The 25,632-nt window shown below is 32.1% G+C and overlaps 1 protein-coding gene across 1 annotated transcript in view; it reads left to right on the top strand.

Moving 5' to 3' along the window:
* The window catches only part of LOC127734313 (neuropeptide receptor 15-like), a 28,176-nt gene extending 3,799 nt beyond the window's left edge, over positions 1-24,377 (top strand). Inside the window, exon 2 of the mRNA XM_052244137.1 lies at positions 23,378-24,377. Within this exon, the coding sequence (XP_052100097.1) occupies positions 23,378-24,119 (742 nt within the window). The 3' untranslated portion in view covers positions 24,120-24,377. The remainder of the gene's footprint in view (positions 1-23,377) is intronic.
* The last annotated feature ends 1,255 nt before the right edge of the window (positions 24,378-25,632 follow it).

The following is a 25,632-nucleotide window of genomic DNA, read 5'->3' as shown; positions in this document are numbered from 1 at the left end:
TGTTATACTGAACAAAAACAATCCGTAAAGTATGACTTCATAAAACTCATTTTACAGAAGTCGTCGTTAATTTTATCCAATAAAATGTACTGCTAGTGCTCACATATGTTTCAGTGCAAGGATACATTCATGTTGACATGGAGCAGTGAACATACAAAAATTGCAAAAATGTCAGTAATTCTACATGTTTTAGGTTCATAAATAAAATCAATAAGACAATGTATAAATTAGGTTTACCAGGTACAATGTAGTTACAAGTTTATCGACTACATAAATGTGACTTTTACTCATTTTAAAGATCACGGAAATTATTTAAGAAAGATGTCATTATGTGTATAATTTTTCTAACACTTGTTTTTTTTTAAGTCATAGAAAGAAATGTATATAACAGGAAATATGGGTATACGTTAATAAGACAAAACACAAAAGAAATCTAGAGACAAACAAGCGATCTTCAAATACATACATGTTTTATACAATATGTCAAGGTCTTTTAATTACATCTCGAAAAAAGTGAATACAATCAGCCACCTTCAAAGATCTGTCATCAACACCAATTTGCCAAAACAGCTTCAACATATGTCAAAAAAACAACCCATAGCCAGAAATTAGTAGTACTTTTGCTAATTAATATTCATAATATGTAAATGAGAATTGTACCACGTGATAATAGTTTGAACTGGACTGGCTTGATATCATTAAAATCTTTAAAACACGGATATTATAAGTTGCCCGTCACAGAGTTCTTGTTTATAATCACTCTGATATTTCCGTAAAGTTGTCAGGCGGTCAAAATCAAAACAATGAACGCGAATTTAGTGAATTTTTCGTGTTATCGTGATTTTATTCTTCTTGAAATAGGGGCATTTTAACTTAACGTGGGAACCTAGAGTTCAACGAATACACATACAAGGTTTGGCCGTGACTTGCTTATTCTTTAGACATTCAAGTTTCAAGTTTCATCCCGGCAACCTATTTTTGTAATGACCTTGTTAGCCAATTTTCAACACGAAGTTTAGAAATTTGACGTTTCAGCCATTTTAACCTGTATTTTATACTGCAATGTTAAAAGCCTCTCGCTTCGATTTTTAAAATAGCTCAGGAACCTTGATTTTTGCAACGACAGTCATTATGTTTCGTTTAAATGGTGTATATTGTTGTGTATATCTATTTTCTGTCCCGGCAACCTGTCTATCACTTAAATTAAAGTTAAAACAGGCATTTTTTCCAAAATTCCCTATCATTTCAATATAATTTCCGTGACCCGTATCCGATTTCTTTAGTATAATATTCAAATAAGCAAAGTGGCGTTGATTTCTGGATATGCACTAATGAGACGTTATATACCGTATTCCACAATATTAACGGTACCTATGTCGAATTTCACTGCAGATAGACAATTGGTGGTGGTGAAAAGTTGAAATAAATCATTGACTTACATGATCCTTATTTCTGAAATTATGTTCTCGACCAATGGTTTATAAAATACATAAAAAGTAAAATCACAAAAATACTGAACTCCGAGGAAAATTCAAAAAGGAAAGTCCCTAATCTAATGGCAAAATCAAAAGCTCAAACACATCAAACGAATGGACAACAACTGGCATGTTCCTGACTTGGTACAGGCATTTTCTTAATATGTAGAAAATGGTGGATTGAACCTGGTTTTATAGCTAGCTAAACCTTTCACTTGTATGACAGTCGCATCAAATTCCATTATATTGACAACGATGCGTGAACAAAACAAACAGACACAATAGGTAAAAATGTCAAAAATAGGGGTACAACAGTCGACATTGACTGTGTTATCATCTTAATCACTATAAAAACAAACAAATGTAACAAAGAAGCACAAAAAGGCATACATCAAATTTAACATCCTCATTTTGCTTTTTTATTATACGATTTTAATTATCTATGTAAAATCCACTCATAAAGGATGGAAGGTTTTAAGTACTGGCGTAGAATCGCGCGTTTGACGTCACACAGGTAACGTGAGGGTACCCAAATTGCACCTAATTTGACAGTTTTTTCACCTACGTTTTTTTATGCTCCAAACAAAAGTTTCCATTCTGGGTTTATTTTGTAGATGTATCCTTATTTACTTTATAGTTACACCGATTTAATTTTGAATCCATATTGAATCATAGAAAAATAGGTCTGAATTGACCTCCAAACGATCCATGATTCTGTAATGGGGAGTATCCAAATTGCATCCACGCTCAAATTCACATCCTTAAAAATCGTATAACAGATGTTTTGTTCTATTTCTTCAAATATTTAGAATAATTTGACATTGGTCCATGCTTACTATTCTTTTTTTAAGAAATGGATGCTTATAACATATTTTATTTGCTCATTTTTAAAAGGTGACCTTTTGTTAACGTCGGATGGCGACGTTTCCGTAGATTTTACTTTTACAATAAACACTTTATCTGTTGAGATATACTGTGGACGTTTTGTTCATATTTAAATGTATTTACGTATGCTGAAATATGTGTATAATGTCAAATCATACAAATACAAATTGTTTAGTCTCAAATAAAACTTGTAAGATTTCCGCAGCTATTTTTGTTCAGTAGGTGCAATTTGGGTACTCGGTGCAATTTGGGTACTGTGACGTTAGATATAAAATAATTTTGTCGTTCATTGTGTAGTATCGAAACGAAAATAACATAAATGAAGGAATCGGTTTAATGTCGTCATTGCTATTGGAAGTTGCAACTGCAGGGTACATACTAATAATTTACAATCAACATGGGTATTTGATCATGCCATTAACGAAGTACTGACTAATAAGTGGACGGTACACTCACGTCAAGTCTGACAGCATTGGTATTGACAACGAAGCATCAGATAGATACAAAGCAAAAACACATCTAACAAAAACACAGAGTGGACGTTGCCTGGTACTTATACATTCCCACAACAAAAAGACACTTAGTACAGATCTGAGAGTACTCGCAGTTACTGACAGCTAGTTCAAATTCAATAACTATTATAATAAAAAAACTCTTGCATCTAAGACTAAAATATCAATCAGTACACATCCAATATCCAATGTATTTAGTATAAAGACGTCATTAACAGTCAGAGAAAAACATGACCTTGTGCAAAATCAACTTGTATATACATCAGGCGCAAAAGTATGTAATTTATAGAAATAATTAAAATGTAAATTCACTAATTGTTATGCGTTAACTGAATTTGCATACATATTTAAATCAAGGACATCCAAAACTCATCGAAAACCATTGTATTGCTAAGAAAGTTAATTTATTATAGTAAAAAAAAAAAAAACAAAAAAAAAAAATGTGACACACGACAAAGTGTTTTAATAGCGGATAAAAGAAGCGAATAAGGTCTAACTGTCTTATTGATAATGCATTATTTCTATGATTATTATATACAGTTTTATTCAAGAACAAAAGTCACGAACGATCTTTTGTAATTTAGTCAAACTCCCATAAAAGTGACGAACGATCTTTTATAATATATTCCGACTCTTCAAAACAACATACTACTGGTGATCTGCTCGGGATGAAGATGAATTGCATTGATTTCATTAAATGGCTCTGGCTGTTCATTTAATCACCAATTTGCATACTTTTACCAGAAGATGAATCTGTAAGGGATTTAGTGAGCTCTTAATTTTATTCCCATAGGCGCAAACAGTTTATTAGCATCACTTTCAAGTCACATAAATAGTCTAGACAAATTTGTATCTTTGGTTAATAGGACAAGTAAACTGTTATTTGCAAAAAAAAAACCTGAAATAAATACTAGTATCTGACCATCTTTATGCAAGGGTTACAAAGTAGAACGTTTTATTTTAATTGCTGATATTTTACCGATTGAATCATTAATAAAAAGTATTATCCTTATAAAATCTCGACGATCATGTGTATATCGATACTTAATATGTCCCTCGCATGATGACATACACTGTTTTCATACCTCTAACATGTCTATCTGATCTTCGACATCGTCAAGCTATATCATATCAATTTTAAAGGATTTGGTGCGCATGCTTCTATGAAATAGAAAAATAAATCATTTCATTTATTAAGACTGAAAGACAGTCTCTAATTTTATTGCAAATAGCGCAAGACAATTATTGATGACTTTATGGTGATGCGTTTCTATTTAGTATTATATATTCATTTACCAAAAAGTAAAACCAATGAATATTTCTCTAAATGAGTATTCCTCAAATTACTTCATGATTTAAAGATTTTCGATGATTTTTAATCGAAATGCATATACCGTGGAAACGCTATCTCCAGCTTACGAGTAATCATTTGTGAATTACACTGTATTTTTTTATCTTTGATTTACGCTCTGTATGCTGAAGCTGCTAATTTCACACTGCAGAAAATTTCTCGTAGAAAATGAAATTGTATAACCATGATAACTGGCGGTTGTGTTGAAATGTTCCAATTATAAGTTTATTCAACGTTGTTCGTGTGTAAATGTTGAATATCACAGTTATCAGCCAACGGAAAATACAAAGTCCAATAATTTGTCATTCTGTTGGATAGCATTTATAATGTTCCCAAACTGAAAACATTTGTAAATAGCAGGTAAAAGATATTGAAACAGTAATATTAAAGATAAATCAAAAACCGAAATCAATAAGACAATATACTAACGAGTTTAAACTATTTGAAGGTGCAAGTCTTACGTTTTTTCACATTTAAATATGCTAAAAGTATAATTTTAAATTGTCTTATAAATACAAAATCTGTAGTAATGTTACAAGTATAACTAATATAAATTATACTTTTGTAATTTAAGGATGTATACTTCAAACAGCAGTTACATATTGACATTTAATAAAAGTTAAGAACTCGCTGAACTAGCGTATATGTATTTTTTCTTTCTTTACCTTATAGATTTTCAATTGTTTAGTGCAGATTTAAATACATAATTCTTAAGCTATTCAATATTCAGGATTTTTTCTAGGACAGCTTATTTGCAATCAATTAACCGAAAATTCTAAATATATTTTTAATCAGTTCGGAAACAAACGCAGTCACTATGTAAAAATATGAATGAAAATTGAACAAGACGATACACAATGTATACGAAATCTTTTCATTTTATGCTAATCTATATTATGGTGTGAACAAAAGTAGTTCTGAGAGCGTCAGGCTAAATCATTTGTTAATAGTTGCTTAAATGACGTAAGACTTAAAGGTTTGTTAATTCGCGGACAAGGTATGAAATGAACAAGGGAACGAAGTATTTAACAACAAATGTGTTAGTCAAATGTAACAGTAACATTAAACTATTCAACTTTTGAAAGCCTGACTTTTTTAAAATGAGTTCAAAACAAAATCCGTAATTATCAGAATTTAAACTTTAAATTTCTATTGAACAGCTGTCAAAAACATTTCTTGTTTTGCATTGTAATATTTTAGTATCCAATTACGAAATTGTCATGATTGTGGAAAGCGTTTACAAAATTAACTAACATAAACTGTACAAATGTATACAGGCATATGTTTGAGTTTTGCTTTTGGTGAATTTGTGATCACAACGCCATCACTTCCATAGATATTGTGGCGTAAATATCTCAACATCAACACACGTAAACAAGTAAACATGTTTTAGTAATTAATATGCTCAAGTCAGTATTTTCAAGTCAAACAACGACTTTTACTCGATTCTGCCCCAAGTGTAGATATTGATAGCCCACGCCTATGTTAGTGACAGCACTGAAGCATCGAAATCCCCAAAAGCAATAGTAAACACGTACCAACATACTTTTAGTAATCAATCTAAACGATGTAAAAGATAATAACAAATCTCTTAACTTAATACTTATACATCCCAATGCGAAAAAACAAAAGGTTTTGACTCTCAAAAAACTAAATTGCAGCTAAAATTAAAAATCTTATATTATATTCAACTTATGGAAAAATGCCTGTACAACGCGAAGAAATCAAAATGTGAAAATAACACCTTTTTAAATCATTCGTTAAATTAAAAAAAAAAACACTTTAAGAATATCTTATGTGTGAATGAGTATTTCTAGTTTGCAGGGCCCTATGACCTATTGTCCCAAAGGCTAGGGAATAGAATTATGGTCACTTTATACTTCTTCAAAGCCACGTCCGGTCAGAATGGGGACGTTAAATCCGATGCCTCGTGAAGAGAGAGAGCCACACTCTCTTCACGTTAAGAAATTTCAACACTTTTTGAGAGGTCCGTAGGTGGCCTATTGCCAAGCAAAATGTCTGTCCCGATTCAATATTCTCCATTTTCTAGTTGATTTAAGTTTTTGTACTTCAATATGTATTCATCTCTACTGCATTTTTAATTCATGTTTAGCGATTTTTGATCGTGATTATATACATGTATGTAAGTTACAGTAAAAATAAATATACTAAAGGAGCCAATAAGAGTTATTTACCTTAATTCCGATTAAGAATTAGGCTTGGTTTTGAGGGGGAAAACGTGCAGTTATGTGAAATGCTTAGTCTATATAACCATTGTATTTGTATGTAACATTAAGCACATGTTTTGTAAGATTATGACACTGTTACAATTACGTTTGTTCATGGTTAAACGTACTATCTCATTACAAATCAAATATGTTAATAAGGAGTTGAAATGAAATGGATGTTCTTGTGAAAACGTCTCTTGAATTAGTTTTTTTTTCTCTCTCGGACTAATCCATGTCATGTCTGCTTAAAATTTTCCGGAAATGATTCATCCGGACTTAATCTTCCACTTCCGTACATTTATATCATGTATTATTGATTTAAGTCAATTCATATCAGTAAGCTGAATCTGATCGTACATTTAGTAAAATATTTTTAACCAAGATATTATTAAGACTAGGGAATAAGTGTTTTTGTTGAGAGCGAACAAGCTACTGCTTGCCTTCAATATCGTTACTGTAATCGTATTACATTGGTGGAATCATAAATTTGTAATTCGTTCTTTCGTATTGCTAATCCACGTGTTTTCGGTACTTATACATCTTTAAATCTATGGTTTTTTTTTCTTTTAGCGTTCCTGAAAAGGGTAATTAAGAAAAATCGCTTCGGACTCATAATATTTTAAATATTTTGATTTCATTTTCTAGCACTAAGTCGATACCTGTGTTGGTAGACTTTTAGTCCCCAATCATAACAACTCAGCAGTAGTCAGTGCTTCGGTACTTGATTTATGACATACCTTTCTTACATTATCCATTGATAAATTTTGAAATTATTACGAAACTTAGGTTTCAACTCCCTCAAGCAAAATTGACCTTAGATTTAAATTGTATTTGGCCCTTATTCAATTTGTTTTGTCCTTTATGGTCATACAACTCTTCACGTGTGTGGGTACTTATACATCATTCGCTTTGTGCGTTCAAATCTGGAAAAGCGCTTCTGACGCCTACAATTTTAAAAGTGTTGTTTTCATTTTGCACACCTTCTTACATAAATGATCTACAAATCAATTTACTCCCATATGTTAATATTTTTTGCAGCGTCACTGATGAGTCTTATGTTGACGAAACGCGCGTCCACATTTCTGAAAATCCAAAAATATAAAAATATGTGTAGATAATCTTGATCCTTTTTTTTTTTTAAAGATTCATGAAAGTGAGGGAAAAAAAAGGATTACCATACGCTTCGTAGATTGGTTATCGTAATATGATAAACGATAGAGCGAGTTCGTCAAATAAACAATGTTTGTTAGTATACGGTATGGGTTTTGCTCATTGTTGAAGGTAGTACAGTGACCTATAGTTGTTTACATCCTTATCCTTTGGTCTCTGGTGGATAGTTGTCTCATTCGCAATCATTCCACATATCCTTATTTTTATTACGCATCACCAAATGAACGTTGTTCACCCGACTTAATAACTCCAAGGCATTAATAGCATTAAATAATGGATGTTTTCAACAACCGTCCATTATGTCAGATGAAACAAGTTGCTAAGCTTTCTATAAGTCTTTCATAGACACGACTTTTGCTTTGAGCTGTACAACTTTACAATAAATTGTATATGATGACATCATGGATTTCACGATTTAAAAGATGACTGATTATAAATGGTATATTTTTTATCGAACACCTAGACTTTGAACTGTAAATAATTCGTAGTGGTCGGATCTACAGGAAGCACGATTTCGAGAGGAATAAAATATCATGGTGACAGATGTAAATTTGAAATCTCCTTATATATTTCTTCTTAAGTTATTAAACAATTTAGCCAGACGTTTATTGTCTCAACTGTCTAGAGATGTTTAGTACTACGTTTTCATCCACGACTTTGGTGGGGTTAGTATTGCTCCATCTAAGTCTAATGTGAAGTGTTTTAAGGAATGTTGTTTATATTTTATTCTCTTTTTTTTTCTTTTTGAGTCTCTGGTATTTGGCTAATGATAATACAAGGCAAGTACGGATTTTAGTTGTCAGCGCTTTGTTGATTTTTAAGAATAGCTAAAACTTTGAAAAGCCAAAACATGTAAAACTGTGACAAGACAGCTGCTGAACCAAAAACTTATGAACGCACCAGACCACAAAAATAGATCTTTCTGTAATGTGATCTTAACTTTACTTCTTAAAACTAATGAAGTTTTATCTTCTGAACATGACAAATCGCATTTTTATTTAGTTGTGAAAATTTCAAATTACAATGTCATAAATAACTTAATGTCTAATTTCTTTTACACCATATTGTGACCTTTGACATTGCAATTTAATTTGTAAAAATATTCTATTTTCTCAAAATCAGCAATAATCACTATAATCAAGTCTGGTATTATCTCTTTAATCTGGCATGAAATAAATTAGCTTCAATGAATAAATTAGGCTGTCATATTGAAACTTTGAATTCATCATCTATCTGTTTGAATGTATTACTATTAATATAAAAAGGAAATTGTGAGCGACCAGCCGTTGTTGTTACACTGTAACATTTTAGGTTCATATGACTTTTCCTGCTTTCCATTTTAATCATGTTAATAGACACGTTTAAGTTACTCTTATTTACACCAATAATCTAGAAGGGATGAATTAAATAAGTGTTATCTTATTGAAAAGCAGCAATTTTCACAAAACGAAAGAATTAAGATATCAAACCTTTTAGAGATACAAAAGTGGTCATATAATACTTCAAATTTTTAAAAACTTCAATGTGTTTTATATACTTGAATGGATACGTTTTACTATTAAACACGTGTAGACTACATGGACTTTCTTCGGCAACCACACTGCGGAAGTGCGAGTGGATACCGTGATGAAAGTAAAAGTACACAAACGTGAAATGTAGAAAGTATTAATTGATTCTTAAAGAAAAAAAATGATACACCAAATCATTTATCACATTTTATGACAAAGTGTAAGTAACATATGGAAACGCATAAAAAACGTCGCCTTTTCATCTCAAAACACTTATACATCAAGTGCTCCATGCTTCTGTGTTGATTTTCAAGGTTACAATCAGAAAATTTCTCGAGTAAAACCCGAAAGTTAATTAGCAGACAGAGTTTTCGATCAAAAATCACCATAAAAAATATTTTCTGTTGATCATATTTTATATGGGTTTATAATAAATGTATTTAAAGACGACGTACACAGACGACGCTAAGTTAGACTAGTATGCATGCATGTATTGGTTATTTTATGTCCTTCACATCATAATTACAAGAAACTCATTTCCCATGACTTAGCAAAACGTTACATTATGTAAATACATTATTGTAATATAGAAAATAAACAATAAAGTGCAATTTTCTCTACAAAATAAAAAAAACTTATAAAATTTTATTTTCGCAAAGTTGAAAAATTTTATTCAAAGGTTTTTAAATAAATTATATGCTCTAAAACAATTTATACTCCGTATATCTTCTCGTTTCCACCACAGGAGCAATTTTTCTGAAATTTAATAATAAAAAGAAAGAAAAAACACTGCTGTTTATCGTCACGATCACCTATGTGACAAGATTAATAGCTGATGATACGGTGATGGACAACCATCCAAATGTTAACTGAACCATTTCTATTAATCACGCCGATTGTTGTCAATAAACTATTAATAAGGTTGATATGTAATTGTTCTCTCTCACTGTTATTGTCACATCAATGTTTCATGTCCCGATTAACAAGGCGGAAGAGTATTTATCTTTATTTCCTGAGCAATGTCTGGTTAATATAAACTCTCAGATTATTGGTTAATGAAATTGAAATACCAAGGCTACCTTAGCAAAGAAAAATCATGTTCATAAGTGTGGTCTCAAGAGAGAGTTTCCCGTTTTCAAATCCGTAGATTTGAACTTAATTTTCATTATTAAATTTTATTAGAATAAAGGTCACAGGCCTCTGCTCTAGGAAATTGATCTTTTTCTGTAAGATTATTAGTTTGATTTTTACTGGATTCAATGTAACTCTTGTAACAGGTAAAAAAATCAATAATCCTTATCTAATAATCAGATGCACGTTTCTCCAATAGGAAATAATTTACATGTATACAAAAATATCAAGTGTCGGAAGAGGCGTGAACTCAGCGTTCTTGGATGCATCGGGACTCATTCTCCCAACCTCATCTTCTTGGTAAAGCTGGTTTCACATCACAAATAAATGGCTCTTCAAGGAAGATTACTGACATGAGAGCAGTAACCATGCAATCATCATTTAAAGGAAATAACTTACAATTCTACTGATTTGTACCTTAATTTTATTTTTCCCTTCTTTATTATCACATTTGGTCCACACTGTCGTCCGCCGTAACCCTTGTAAAACACCTTCTTTAACGGAATAGGCCAATCTGTACCAAACTTTTTATTAGAAAGTTTGCTTTGAATCTCACGTGAGATGATCCTGATGACCGCAGATACTTATGAATGTTGAAGAACTTGGTTGTAAAACGAATCATCGATAACCAATAAAAACTTTTGAAACATTGTGTAAATTCAACCTTCTGAAAGTTACAATTATCTGATCCCCTTTTGGGAATTCATGTAAATTACCCCGTCTTCTCATATTTCAATTTCCGATACTGTAAAGGAAAACTTGAATAAAAACAAGACAAAAATTAGTTTTGTCTTCAAGGTAATCCTAATCAATATTTACCTGACATGCAGTACGAATGTAGATGTGTTATATAGAAAAGTTATATATTAGTTTTTATTCTTTGGCATATTCACAACACTAATAATTTTTTATAAGGAAGACACAATTTATGCCCCGTTGTTAGACCGTTTTTGTAGTTGTTTAGTATAAAATGGATAGTTTTTGGAACACGGACACTGTTGTCTTGTTTAAACACTTTTGACCTTCAAAATAAAACTAATGCACATGCGTTTAACTGTTTAATTGTATAGTCTTCAAGTATCATGTTAAACAATTACGGGGGGAGGGGGAGTGGTAATAAGAGATTGTATATCAGTTGACGGTTATTTGGAAATTTATAAAGATTACAAAAACATAACTGTTAACGGAGACAACCTAGCCATCAAAGAAAACAGCTTATCCAATACTTTTCAATCATTCTTAAAATTCCAGAAATAGATAATAGCGATATAAACAAGCTTTGACAGAATATTTGATGACTTTCTTGTCGGCTGTAGAAGCACTTATCAGCAGAACATAAATATCTGTAAATTAACACTTACAGAACGAAGAAATGAAATGGAACTTGTAAGGTTTTGTGTAATTAAGAATGCCAATACATAACTACTGTGAACCTTCTGAGGTGTATTGTCGCCCAGCATAAAAAATAAGGAAGTGTTGTATGATTGTAATTAATTATCCTCCAGTCACTTATTACGAGGATGAAAACAACTGTAGGTCAACGTACGGCGTTCAAAAATGAGCGAAACCCATAACGTTAAGTAGCTATTAAAGATCCCGGTATGTGAAGCAATTCAAAAAACAAAACCAACGGCTTGTCAATAAACGAAAAACAAATATGGCAGATAGCACAACGTCAAACACTAAATTACAGTCACATAAAGAATAAAGCGAACTTAATAGGTTTAATGATGTCACATTTCCCGATTTTGTTCCTTCAACAAATAAAATTGGGAATGGAAATGGGGAATATGTCAAAGAAGACAACAACCCGACCAAAGAGCAGACAACAGCCGAATGCCACCAATGGGTTTTCAACGCAGCGAGAAAATCCCGCACCTGGAGGTGGTCCTCAGCTGCCCCCGAAAATGGACGTCACACTAAACTCCAAAACATATAAATAAACTAAAATTAAAAATCATACAAGACTAACAAAGGCCAGAGGCTCCTGACTTGGGACAGGCGCAAAAATGCGGCGGGGTTAAACATGTTTTGTGAGATCTCAACCCTCCCCTATACCTCTAGCCAACGTAGAATAAAGAAACACATAGCAATACGCACAGTAAAACTCAGTTTAAAAGAAGTCCGAGTCCGATGTCGGAATAGGTAACAAAAGAAACTAAGCAAAATGACAATGATACATAAATGAACAAAGGACTACTAGCAGTTACTGACATGCCAGCTCCAGACCTCAATTAAACTGAAAACATGTATAATTGTCTAATTTCGACGCGGGCCATAATCATCATGCATTAGTTTATTGATAAAGACTGAATAAAGTTGGTCTTAAACTATTGTGATTGTTTCGTTCTGTTGTATTTTTGATTTGATGCTCTACAATATTTATGTATTGACTTCTCAAGTCTGAAATTGCAATTTCGTCAGCTAAATTTAATTTAGGACGGTGTTATTATGAATAATTATATTATCATATTGATTGTGATAATATCCAATGCACTTTATGAAAGAACGATTCTTATGGAATGCAAGAAGTAATGTCAATGTTTGCCGGGGGAATATATCACAGCATAAATGTCAAGTTTTCATCAAGCTTTCAATTGCATTGTTTTAAAACTCATATGGCAGCAGCGTCTTTTACTGGCAGAGTATACTTTTACATAATAAAGTCATAAAAATAAAAAGCTATCACTTTGTAAGTGCATGATACACGTGATCCATATCAGGCCAGACATTAAACATCTCAATAATTTAAAATCGTTCAAAGCATGCAAACTCTGTAAAGATATCTTTTCTTAATTCATGTAATGCGAATTTACATGTATAAATAAATCTCAATTATGCTCCGATCTCTTTTCCATTGCTTTCAGTACACTGTGTATTATATTTTAATTGATAAGTTGATTTTTAAAACTGAAATATTGGAATTAACTAAATTTCTGTGGAAATGCCATTTTTTTATATGAAAAAAACAATTCGTCTTGAACCTTTGGCGAGCGCTTTAAAACAATCAAAACTGTCATCAACTATACATTGTAGCGTAATGAAACTACAGCAGTGTTCAAGACATGATTTGCTGGTCTTTTAATTGTTCGCAAAGACAACATCGACATTGTAATCAAGAGAGGTCCCTGGTATTGTCGGAATCAGTTTCACATCTATCTTACACTTAATCAAATACATGATGTGTTTTCTTAAGTAACTCAAATTTGATTTGCAAATATTGACAGCGTTTTCATATATGAAGGGAAGCTGAGTGATTGTCTCAATTAGATATTCTGTAAGTAATACTGTCTGAAAGCCTCATTCATCCTTAATGTCCTTAATACAGTGGAATATAATGTTTGACATTTTAATAGAAACTTTATTATAAAACTTGTACCATGTTGGTAAAATGATCTTTTCTATGTTTGAAATGAAAGGATTCAATTTTCAATAATGTGCGCTAAAACTTGCATTCTGCACTTGTATTTAAAGTATGGTGTTACAATTGACTTAGTGAATTACTGCCAAGTACGAGCCAACGCAAAATGTATTTAATACTTAACTGTTGCAGTATCAATGAACAGTTTGAGTGGCCAACCTATTCATGTCCTCTTTAGAGTAAATTTAGCTATGAAATAACTATCTTTGCTAAATAACATGTATTAATCTGATAAGTATTTGCACATCGTATGTTAATCCACTGCCAAGGTATTCATCATGATAGTACCTAGATCAGATCAAATACTTTCAAAATTCAGTTGGCCACTTTCTGTACGATTCGGTTGAAATATTGAAACCATGAGTACATTGTATCGTATTTGACAAAAAAATCAGGACAAATCTAAAAGTTATCGGAATAGGCGCAATATAAAATGAATTGGTCATTTGGCCTCAAAAAGTAATAAAACAATATAAAATCAGCTGATTTTTGAGAAAAGATGATTAATAAGTATTTGCAAAGTTTAATTCATAAGTTCTTTCAAATATTATAAATATTCTCAGAAACTTTAGGAAGACAGCATTAAATATAATGGTCTACAAATTTAATATTGCAAATACTGCATATTATGACATACTTTTTCGAGTGGAAATATTGAACATACAAGCACCACAAAAATACTACACGAGAGGTGATGCCAATACAGACAAACAGCATGGTATATTATTTAGAAGGTACTTGCATCTCCTTTCTATGTTTGGTCCGGAAACTGTTTACACTAGTATTTGTAAATCCAAAATTAAAACCCTAATGGGATTAAGATAAAAGGTCGTCAGAATCTTAATACAAATTTCACATTTGACGAGATATCATGGCAACAAATCATCACGAAATAACTTAAAAGTATGTTTTATAAAACTTCTTTATTTTTGTTTTGTTTTACTTCAACTTTTATTTTATCAAAATAAAAAAAAAGATGTGGTACTATGCCAATGAGACAACTTTCCACCAGAGACCAAATGGCGTAAAAGTTAGCAACTATAGGTCACCTTCTACAATGAGCAAAACCTATACCGCATTGCAAGCTATATAAAAGGCCCCGGAGATGACAAATGTAAAACAATTTAAACGAAAAAACTACCAGGTTGAGCCTAATTTATGAACATAAATATAATATACAGCAATTTAGATTTGAATAAAAAGTATGGACACACCAAAATGACCTTTAAGTTTAGCAGGATTATGTAAATACTTTTAACAAGCTTCTGTTTTCAGCTCTTTGGTCGGGTTGTTGTCTCTTTGACACATTCTCCGTTTCCATTCTCAATTTTATTCTGCATCATTATTTGTTGTTTTTTTGGCTGTGAAGTGTTTCTTAAAAGAAGTATGAATGGAAAATTGTATTAAAACAGCGTTTTTGGTTTTTTTTTCATTTTCGTGGAATATGCGCACATAATGATGTCATTATATAATGTAATTATATTTCTTCATTTAATGTATTTCTCTATGTGAAAAGCAAAGAATAGTTCTCAAACACTTAATTTTCTTGTGTATTACGGGCCTTAATACACCATCTCTTTTGTATTGGCGTTCTATACGTTATTTATTTTTTTCATTGGCACATGTAACGTGTTGAAATTGGACAAGGTGAAGTCAAATTAACAGTAGAATGCCAGATGTCTTTGAACTGAATTACTTCGACAGTACATAAAATGAGTGTTTGCACACTTAATGTTGAAACTCTATAACAATTCAAGGAGGTTGCAGTCAGTTGCATTATTCAATACATATAAAAGAAAACTTGAATTGTTACATATCACGGACGCCTCATATTGTTCCAAGTGTTCATTTTCGTGCAGAGAGCCTGTTTTTTTACTAAACGAGACTTCTTATGTAACGTTCCTGATCCGACGGGTCCTTGCTTCAAATTTTGCAGAGTCGGGCAATCACCCTCTGGAGCCGCGCGAAAATATAAAATGTTCATCGAAAACTTCTTTCCATGTTGAGGCGAGTGAGACTCGTACTGTGAACAACAAATTTAGTTATGTTGTAAAAAATTTTTCCGTACTTCTAACAACACAATTATTATATTTAAATTTGCTTTTGTATGTTACTTTATTTAACGCCATTTTGTCCCAGGTTAAAGTTGTGTTTTTGACATTTTTCTACATCTTTTTTTTATCAATATTGTATTTATATTGTGTCATAGATCAAACTTATTCGTTCAGTGTATGTTTACTTGTTTTTGTTTGTATGTCTTTTTGATCGAGTTAAGCCATTTCAATTGATATTTTATAGTGTGTCTTTTTATGTTGTAACGTTACACTACTGTTTCAGGTTAGGGCGAAGGTTGGCGCCTGTTAAAACGTTTAAAAATATGCATTTGTATGCACCTGTCCTAAGTCAGGAGCAGTTGTTCAGTGGTTGTCGTTTGTTGGTGTGGTTCATAAGTTTTTCCGTTGGGTTTTCTGTTAGAATTGTTTTACACTAGTCATTTTGGGGCCCTTTATAGCGTGCTGTTCGGTGTGAGCCAAGGCTATATGTTATAGGCCGTACTTTGACCTATAATTGTTTACTTTTTACACATTGTGACTTGGATGGAGAGTTGTCTCATTAGCACTCACCCCACATCTTCTTATTTATAAGTATTGATTATTAATTGTTTTCCGATGTTTGCAGTTTATTAGAAAATGGTCAACATTTGTGGTCAGTAAATTTCTTATTCATTAAAACTGTCAGATCATCATGTGTTCTGTCTCGTTACAGTATACCTAACATTCATTTTCTTTTATTCATATATAACAATATGTGAACAGCTTTTTTTTCAAAGCAAACCGGATAACATTTCCACGGCCGGAGGTATATTCATTGAACGGAGTAAACTAGTACCTATAACTTTAATTGCTTTGCCACTTGATCAAGTACAATGCTGTTGGACAGTAAAGTTGTCAACATATTGGCATTGCCAAATGCGTTTATACTACTATTGCTATAAACTCATAAATTGTGTAAATCTTGCATTCGCTCATTATTTTTTTGTAAGTAAACGTCACATGAAATCGACAATTTACAAGTTATTCCTTGTGTAATACTCACTTTAAAAAAAAAATTAAAACATACTTGCCATCGAAAAAAATGTATTCAAAATACAAAATTGTTGTCTAATAAACTTATTATTCTTAAAAAGGGGACGAAAGATACCAGAGGGACAGTCAAACTCATAGATCGAAAACAAACTGACAACGCCATGACCAAAAATAAAAAGACAAACAGACAATTAATAGTACAGATGACACAACATAGAAAACTAAAGACTAAGCAACACGAACCCCACCAAAAACTGGGGGTGATCTCAGGTGCTCCACTTATTAGATGGAAAAGGCGATTCAGACCAATTATAATTTATCACCGCATCATGGTTTGCTATACATTTTCATCACATGGTCGACTGGAAATGATATATAAACTTCATGTCTTCAAAAATGCAACATACAAATAAATATAATGAAAACATTCCAATTCAATACTTCATTCCAAATTTTCTAGAGATGTTTACTTTCAATTTATGAATTTACCAAGCAGAAAAAGCAATATAACATCTTTCTACTTCGTTACTTACTTTAAAACGTCATTTCCATTCAAGAAATTAAATATGCAAAGTGGTTGTTTCATAAAGAAAAAAAAGTATTTTCAATTCTTTTAATTTCGATTAGATAGCATCTTACACTTTAGTCGGATATTCCTACTGCAATATTATGGACATACATAATTGATCTCAAAGCCAGTTTGAACTGCGTTTTGCAACTGGAATCTATAAGAGTTCAACTCGGCTCACCATATTTGGGCATCAACTTACCTTGTTGTTACTCTGTCTTTCCATTTGATGCATTATTTAAATTGTTGTACTTTCCTCAGCTTCCCCTCATCTGAATCAGGATAAAAAAAAACCTTTTTATTAGGTTTACTAAACAATTTGAAGTTGGCTTTTCTTCTGTATAAGGACGAAAATAAAACTGTCTTCTGAACCGCTCTCACAATGCTTTATGTTATGTCGCAAATCGTCCTGGTCTAGTCTAGAATACTGTCCTGATCCTAGACACTGATGAAGATGGTTATAAATGTCCCTACTTGTAAGTTAATATGATCAGTCAGTATCAGCAGGATTCATTATATCGGTATTGCAAAGCTGTGTTCTGAGATGCTCCCTTTGGACACGTCTCAAATCAACAATAGATGCGAGTCTCATTTCCCCATGCTGTTTAATAACCATCTCTAAATCTGGATGCATTTTATTTACATATACCACTTTATGCAGATATTTTGTGATTAGTACATGTATTGCTCAGTATTATCTTCAAATGTATTATAGGCTCTTTATTGATATCTCCATCATTTAAACGATATATTAGGCATTAAAGCTGCATCTGACGTTTTACTTGACCAACATTTACGAGGAAACTGTAATCTGGATATCTGCAATAGTCAAAACATCTGTAATCTGAATCCTATATTGTCAAGTAAAGGAGTGTCAGATTCCTGTAATATGTCCATGAGTTTCATGTCACTGTGTTATAGACATTCATACATAAACATCTGAAATCAGATTCATTCCTGTAATATGTCAAGGAGTCTGAGATCACTGTTATAATCCACCATACACATATAAATATGAACTAATATTTGACCGATTCATAAAATATTGATTTTTGCTAGCTTAACATCCTTTGGCAAATATGCAGTGCAAATTAAGGATAAGAATAAAATAACAATAAACCAATTGTGTACATATGGCAAAGTAGGGGGTATTTTGCTAATTTGCATAGCGACCATATTGCCTTATTATGACGACAGTCATTGCAATAGGATTATCATGCCCCTGAAATAAATATGCAAATATGCCAATTCTCAAGTTGCGCATCAATAATTTGTCCAAATATAGATGAATTGTACATGTTTTTTGCCTTCTGTTCGTGTATAAATGAACATTGTCTACTTTGAAAACTTGCGGCCTTTTCAGTTTGGAAATCGGAAGCGTAACCGTAGTATAAAAGTGGTTTCAATATCGAAAATTCGTAAACTTGCAAAATTCAACTTGGAAATAAAGACACAAAAAGAGATTTTTTATGATTTATTCGCATATAGGAGGTTGACTTTTCAGGTTAAATACATTTTACAGCACCTTTTATTTTGAGTTTTCGGCCAAATTCTTTTAAAAACGTGGTGATTTCATCCTTCCAGTTTTGTAAATAGTCAAATTATAAGTATTTTTTTTATTAGAATTACACAACATATTTGTAAATATCTACCAAAGGAAGTTTTCAAAGACTCGTTAGTTTTAGACCCAAAACTGAAAAAGACTTGATTATCCGCAAATTTGATTTAATTCATATTTTTGATCTACAACTAGTGACGCAATTTAATCTAAAGGACCAAAGTCACATGGTGCAAAATCATATGAATAAAATATCTACGATTTTGCCATATGAGTTTTCAGCAAATTGGGTTTACTGGGAAAACTGGATAGAGTTAACTTTGCATATGCTGAAAGATACCATGCAACAACTTTGCTTTGCTTTACTCAAGGTAATGCGACGAGGTATTGAAAGTCTGTTTGTTTGTAGAAAGCGGTAAAATCTACCAACATGGCGCATTGGATTAAAATTCCTCATTCCAACGTGACTTCGTCTTTATACATCCATCTACACCATGCCCTCCTAGCACATATCAAACAGCTGGATGGGAGAAATCTATGTGACTCCATTTATTATCCTCAACCAACCCTTATGGTTAAGATTCCAATACAAACTGATATCGACACATGTTTAAAAAGGGGAAAAAAGACATATAGTCCTTGTAATGTTATGCTCAAAACCACAGCGTGTTCTACATTGACTACAATTTACACCAGATGTAGTCCACGTGATGCAGACAATGTATAGTATTTCTAATTAATAAGATCATCTTGCTCTACTAGTGATACCTGTCGTGTTTGACATACTTAAACACAATGAAAAGTCGTATTAGTAATGTGTCAGGATGAAATATAATCAGCCCATTTAACTGCACTTAAAGTGCATTTGCGGTCATCAGGGACGCTCAGAGTCAATGTTAATTTACTGGAAAAAAGAATGTTATACATTTTATTTTATTTATATGTATACTTTTATAAAAAAAATCCTATTCGTAGTCACATGTAATACGTTTATTGCATAATGGTCATCTTAGACATGACAACGTTCGTAAAACATTTTAAATGAAACCTTCGTAATATTTCTATTTGGCATTTGAATCTGTCAAAAACTAATTATTTTACTTGTTTGTGTTTTTCGTTCAAAGAATTTCAATCTTTTCATTATCTTTCTTTAACATGAAAAAAAAAACATTTTCAATAGACAGACTTCACAAACAAGATTAATTTGTCTACTTTAAGCTACTTTCAAGAAAGGATTTATCACAAACACAATAAAAAGCTGACAGCTTTCACAGAATAAAATGGTGAACACGTGTCAATCAATCAGTACATTTCAGTAATTATGCAAGTGGTAATTCTTTTGGCTCGAAGTGATAAGAAAAAGGTAGGCTTTCATATTTCCATATATGATTAATTCAACATCAGACTCGGGAGGGAATTACAGATTGTCAGCAAATTCTTGTTTTTATTACCACCAGAGAGTTCTTCTGTTCTGATGCATTCATTATTTCTTTTAATTCAAGACTTTAGCTGATGACAGCTGCTACGACTTGAAGTTCAATCAAGACATAAAACTTAGAATATCTACGATTACGAAATGTGCCTCTCTATTCCATTTTTTTTTTAAATGGCAATACAAGACAATGTATACATCTATAAGCCATATTTTAGGACCATAGATCATTCTACATATAAACACACCCTATAATAAAGTGTTAGGGTTATAACTCAAGTACCCTATTGTACATATATATACACCTTTAAGTCAAAGTTAACTATTAAAACAGAAAAAGAAAGTTAAACACTTTTCTTATTTGCCCAATGAAGATCTATTTTCTCAAGTACATCTAAATGTCCATCTTTCCAACTCCGATGTTCTGCTACTTTCTTGATTTATGATCTCTATAGAGCTAATAAATTATATTAAGAATAAGTGCATTTATATGTTTTTGCTGATGGACCTGCTGCTTTATGATAAGATAAGATAAGTTAAGATATTTAAGATAAGATATTTTATTTTCCAAATTAGGTCCCCAGGGGGGCATATACACATAACATATATAATTGTTACAACATAGAGTATTTTACATGACATTCATATAATAAACCTAAACTATTGATACAAAGTCATACAGGCTATTATATGTTAAATAAAAAAGTATTTAGGAGTTGCTACTCCAGAGATATGGTAAACAATTTTTCTCACTTGATTTTATGTATTCTACATATCGACTTTGAAGAAATCCTTCAATGAAAAACAGTATACTTATTTAGATAATTGTACGTGTTTTAAGTACATATGTTCCAAGATATAAACTTTGGTATAAAATTGAACAAACGCAATCAATGCATGCAAAATTGAATATGTTATTTTGTCTTTTTTTTTACATGCTGACATTATTGAGTAAGATCAGAGGTGTGCAAACTTTAAAATGAGCTACCTCTTAAACCAAAAAAGGTGGGCTTTCATATTTCCATATATGATTAATTCATCATCAGACTCTAGAGTAAATTACAGATTGTCAGAAAATTGTTGTCTTTAACATCAGAGAGCTCGTCTGTTCTGTTGCGTTTATTACTTCTTTTTAATTCAAGACTTTAGCTGATGACAGCGACTAAGACTTAAGAGCTACCTCTTACACCAAAAATATTTGCAAATTCAAATACAAACGTTGAAGACTTGATAAACCCCCAAAAGGACCAAAAGTAAAGTAAATGATCAAAGAGGAACCCGGGCTGTGCCTGCGGGAGATACATTCTTCAATTTCCAATGATTAACCAATGTTTTAAACAGAAAATTTCAGTAAAACAATATTCGTAATTGTATGTTAGTACCGAATTATTGGCTACTAGGCCGGTGATACCCTCGCACAGCAGAGGTGTTTTCCAAGTGGTAGTGGAAATTAGTATTAACAGTACCAATTGCAAGTTATACTACACCAGATGCGCATTCCGACAATTAATGTCTCCTCCGTTATTCTTGAACTAAAATAAGTATGTCAAACTGACCTTATTATGGCCTTGATGCTGATAACCTTCATTCAACAGTACAACATCATGCAAACTTGGATGATTGTATGTGTTATATTATCGAAGATATCAACTTCGGGAAATATTTCCGCTCATGTTGGTCCCGGGAGACAATTACTGGCTCCGGATCCTACAAGCTCTATAAATGTTAGCTTAAATAATTATTTCTAAATATACAAATTTAGGAAGTCTATATCGTAAAAGAAATGTCACACCTCATAACCTTTCCGAGGAGTTGCGGCATATAAAATTATGATATTTTAGTTTATGACAAGTTTCAACTCGTAGGTACTAAATTTATCTTCTACAGACATGACAGGTTCTTTACAACCTTCAAACAAGTACAATACGCCAACCAGTTGTAGGCGAAGTGTGCTTTATTTATACTTTTATACTGACAAAGTGTGTTCTGGAAAGTACAACATTTACATAATATCAGTGCTGTCTTTTATTTCTATTATGTGCATGATGAAAGGATGGCAAATTATTTTGTTCTGCAACTAGATCCGTAGAAAACAGAATCAGAAAATAGATAATGAACATAATCTGATATTTATAGTTTTGTTACGAGTAAAATTAATTCCGGTTACGGATAATTCTAAAGTAACAACTCTTTACAGAATATTGATGTTGATTTAAAATGCACATTTAGGAAGAAATTTGCTATTAGCTAGATATTTAATTTCCCCGAGCGTATTTAATATAGCTGTGTAGATTAATAAGGGTATTAAATACGTTTCAATTAAGTGAATAATAACATCAAAGGGTTGAAGAATGTGACAATACTGATATACTTTTGTAAGAATAACTACAGACAAAGCATATAAATATCTGTCTTTTAATGAAGACCGTAAATAATACCTCTAGATATAAATTCGTTGCAAATTAATATATTTAATCAGGACAAAAAAATGTCGGTAAATGATCAATTTTCAGTGATGTTAAATTTGTACACAGGATTGTTTGATTTAAGCAGACAAAAAAGGATTAGAACCGCAAAAGGAAATGTTATGGAAATCAGCAAACAAGATACACTTACAAAATATGCCTTTGTTATTCTAAATTAAAATATAATTGAATTAATGTTATTGTTTTGTTTGCTTTAATGTCTACATGTTTCATAATCATTGAAGTCATGAAGGTCAAAGTTTCCCTTTTCTATTATAGTACCTCTAATTAAATAAACTGCAATATACCAATTACAACATATTCATCTGATTCAGTACAATATGTTTTATCAGTAAATAAAACACCACCTGAAATGTCGAGATGTTGTAATTAAAATAACATTAGTGTTCTTTATGAGAATCACATTATATACAAGGCTAAATAGTTGCTGTTTCCCGTGTTCAATGTATGTTTGGTGCAATTAACTTGTCATTTTTATAACATTAAAGAAATACAATATCATTGTGCCTGCAAGTTTTTCTTATCAGATTAGTTTTCAATGACAGTTTTTCCTTTTTATTTTACAGATATATCGCTATCGTCTTTCCACTGAAGGCACATATTTTGTGTACCAGACGCCATACAATGGTAACTATGGTGATCGTTTGGTTTGTCGCAGTTGGTTTTGGACTACCTACCACCATCTTCGTGACTGTTGTCCCTGTAGGAATTAATGCTAGTCTTTGCTTTTGTCGACTTGTGTTTCCAGAAGCAGAACCAAACAAAGACATGTTCTTCACGTTTAAGTATGTGGAATCGGTCATCTTCTATTTCCTGCCGTTACTGATTCAGCTATTGTGTTACGTTATAATTGGAAAACATTTGTTTCTAAGCGTGGAAGCCTTACAGTCAAATTTGACAAACAAGGGACATGCACGCGATGACAATGGTCGATTGAGGGAAGCAATTAAAACACGTCGAGGAGTTGTCAAAATGTTAATAGCAAGCGTAACAATTTATTTTTTAAGCTATTCGCCTCATCAAATTTTACTCATTTACGATACTGTTTCTGACGTACCTTTTAGTGGTACATGGGTCTTTGTGGTTTTTGTTACCATCCTTGCATATGTGAACTCTGCAGCAAATCCTGTTATATACTGCATATTTAGCCAGAACTTTCGAAAGAACTTTGCAACGATCATTTTCTGTCGTTATTACAAACATAATGGAAACAATCATAACAATGTGGCTTCTCTTAATTCTGAGTATACTATTTTATTACAAAGGCGATCGACACCAAGGGCACAATATGGTGTGAACGCAGTTTAGACGAAGGAAACAAAATTGTATTCTTTATTAAACTTAATTGCTCTCTTCACAAAGCCGTATCGTGTACTTAAATATATATTTAAAGATTGTTTATCAAGCAAAATTATTTGTAGACTTAAGTATCTGAATCTAAGTGGCTTTACATTTATTTGTTTGTGAAACCGGTAAGGCAATTCACTTTAACCGTTTCTGTTACTCTTTGTGTGGAGCTGCAGGTTTTATATACATATATAAAATAAATAATTATGTATAAACCCAGTAGACACACCCGCTCTTTTTTTTTGGAGTTCATTTGATTTGCTTATTTGTAATTAAGAATCGGTTTAGTTGATTATCAAATCGGTAAATTTTCGATGCAAGAATAAGCATGAATTTGAAAGACTAGTACCAATAACTTTAAATTCCAAAGTTTACTTATGGAATTTACAAAGTGTGAAATATGCAACAAGATCGCATTACATTCTTAATGCTTATTTGTAATTAAGAATCGGTTTAGTTGATTATCAAATCGGTAAATTTTCGATGCAAGAATAAGCATGAATTTGAAAGACTAGTACCAATAACTTTAAATTCCAAAGTTTACTTATGGCATTTACAAAGTGTGAAATATGCAACAAGATCGCATTACATTCTTAATTTACAGTATTTGAGAAGACTTCTGGATCTTCTTGTATTTATGTTGCGTCAACCGTTCATGTAGTTTGTTACCCTTGTTATGCCCTTCCACGGCAGAGGGAGCATTAAGTGTATCCCTTGTCCGTCCGTCCGTACGTCCCAAAATTAGTTTCTGTTCTCTAACTTAAGTTTGCCTCAACCGAATGTTATGAAACTCACACACAATGCTAATAATCACAAAACACGGATCAAGGCCGAATTTTGGTGGCGTCACTTTTACCGTTCTCGAGTTATGCCTCGTTATAAATGGAAATATTCATCTTTTTTCGTTTCCGTTCACTAACTTTAGTTTACCTCACCCAAATGTTATGAAACTTATACACAATGCTTTTTACCATCAAACACAGATCAAGAACAAATTCGGGTAGTGTCACTTACAGTTCTCTAGTTATGTCCCTTTAAGCGTTATTAGAAAGCGGGGGCATCATCTGTGTCCCATGGACACATAATTCATTTATTTACACATATAGTTACATTACCCCTACCTTTGTAAGCATTACGCAAACAGAGTAACCTACTATAACTAACAAGTCTTAAACACCCAACCTAATTCCACAACAGTACTTTTACATTAATGTAAAGGAGAGGCGAAAGATACAACAGGGACATTCGAACTCATAAATCGAATATAAACTGACAACGCCATGGCAAAAAACGACAAAAAAAGACAAACAACAATATATATATCACAACATAGAAAAATTAGCACTGAGCAACACAAAACTATCCAAAAACTGAGGTGATCTCAGGTGCTTTAGGAGGGTAAGCAGATCCTGCTCCATATGTGGCTCCTGTCGTGTTGTTCATGTAAGGACTAACCGGTAGGTCACATTCGATG

Source organism: Mytilus californianus, unplaced genomic scaffold, assembly GCF_021869535.1.
Source record: "Mytilus californianus isolate M0D057914Y unplaced genomic scaffold, xbMytCali1.0.p SCAF_3, whole genome shotgun sequence".
Lineage (NCBI taxonomy): Eukaryota > Metazoa > Mollusca > Bivalvia > Mytilida > Mytilidae > Mytilus > Mytilus californianus.
This window is presented reverse-complemented; position numbering and strand designations above follow the sequence as displayed.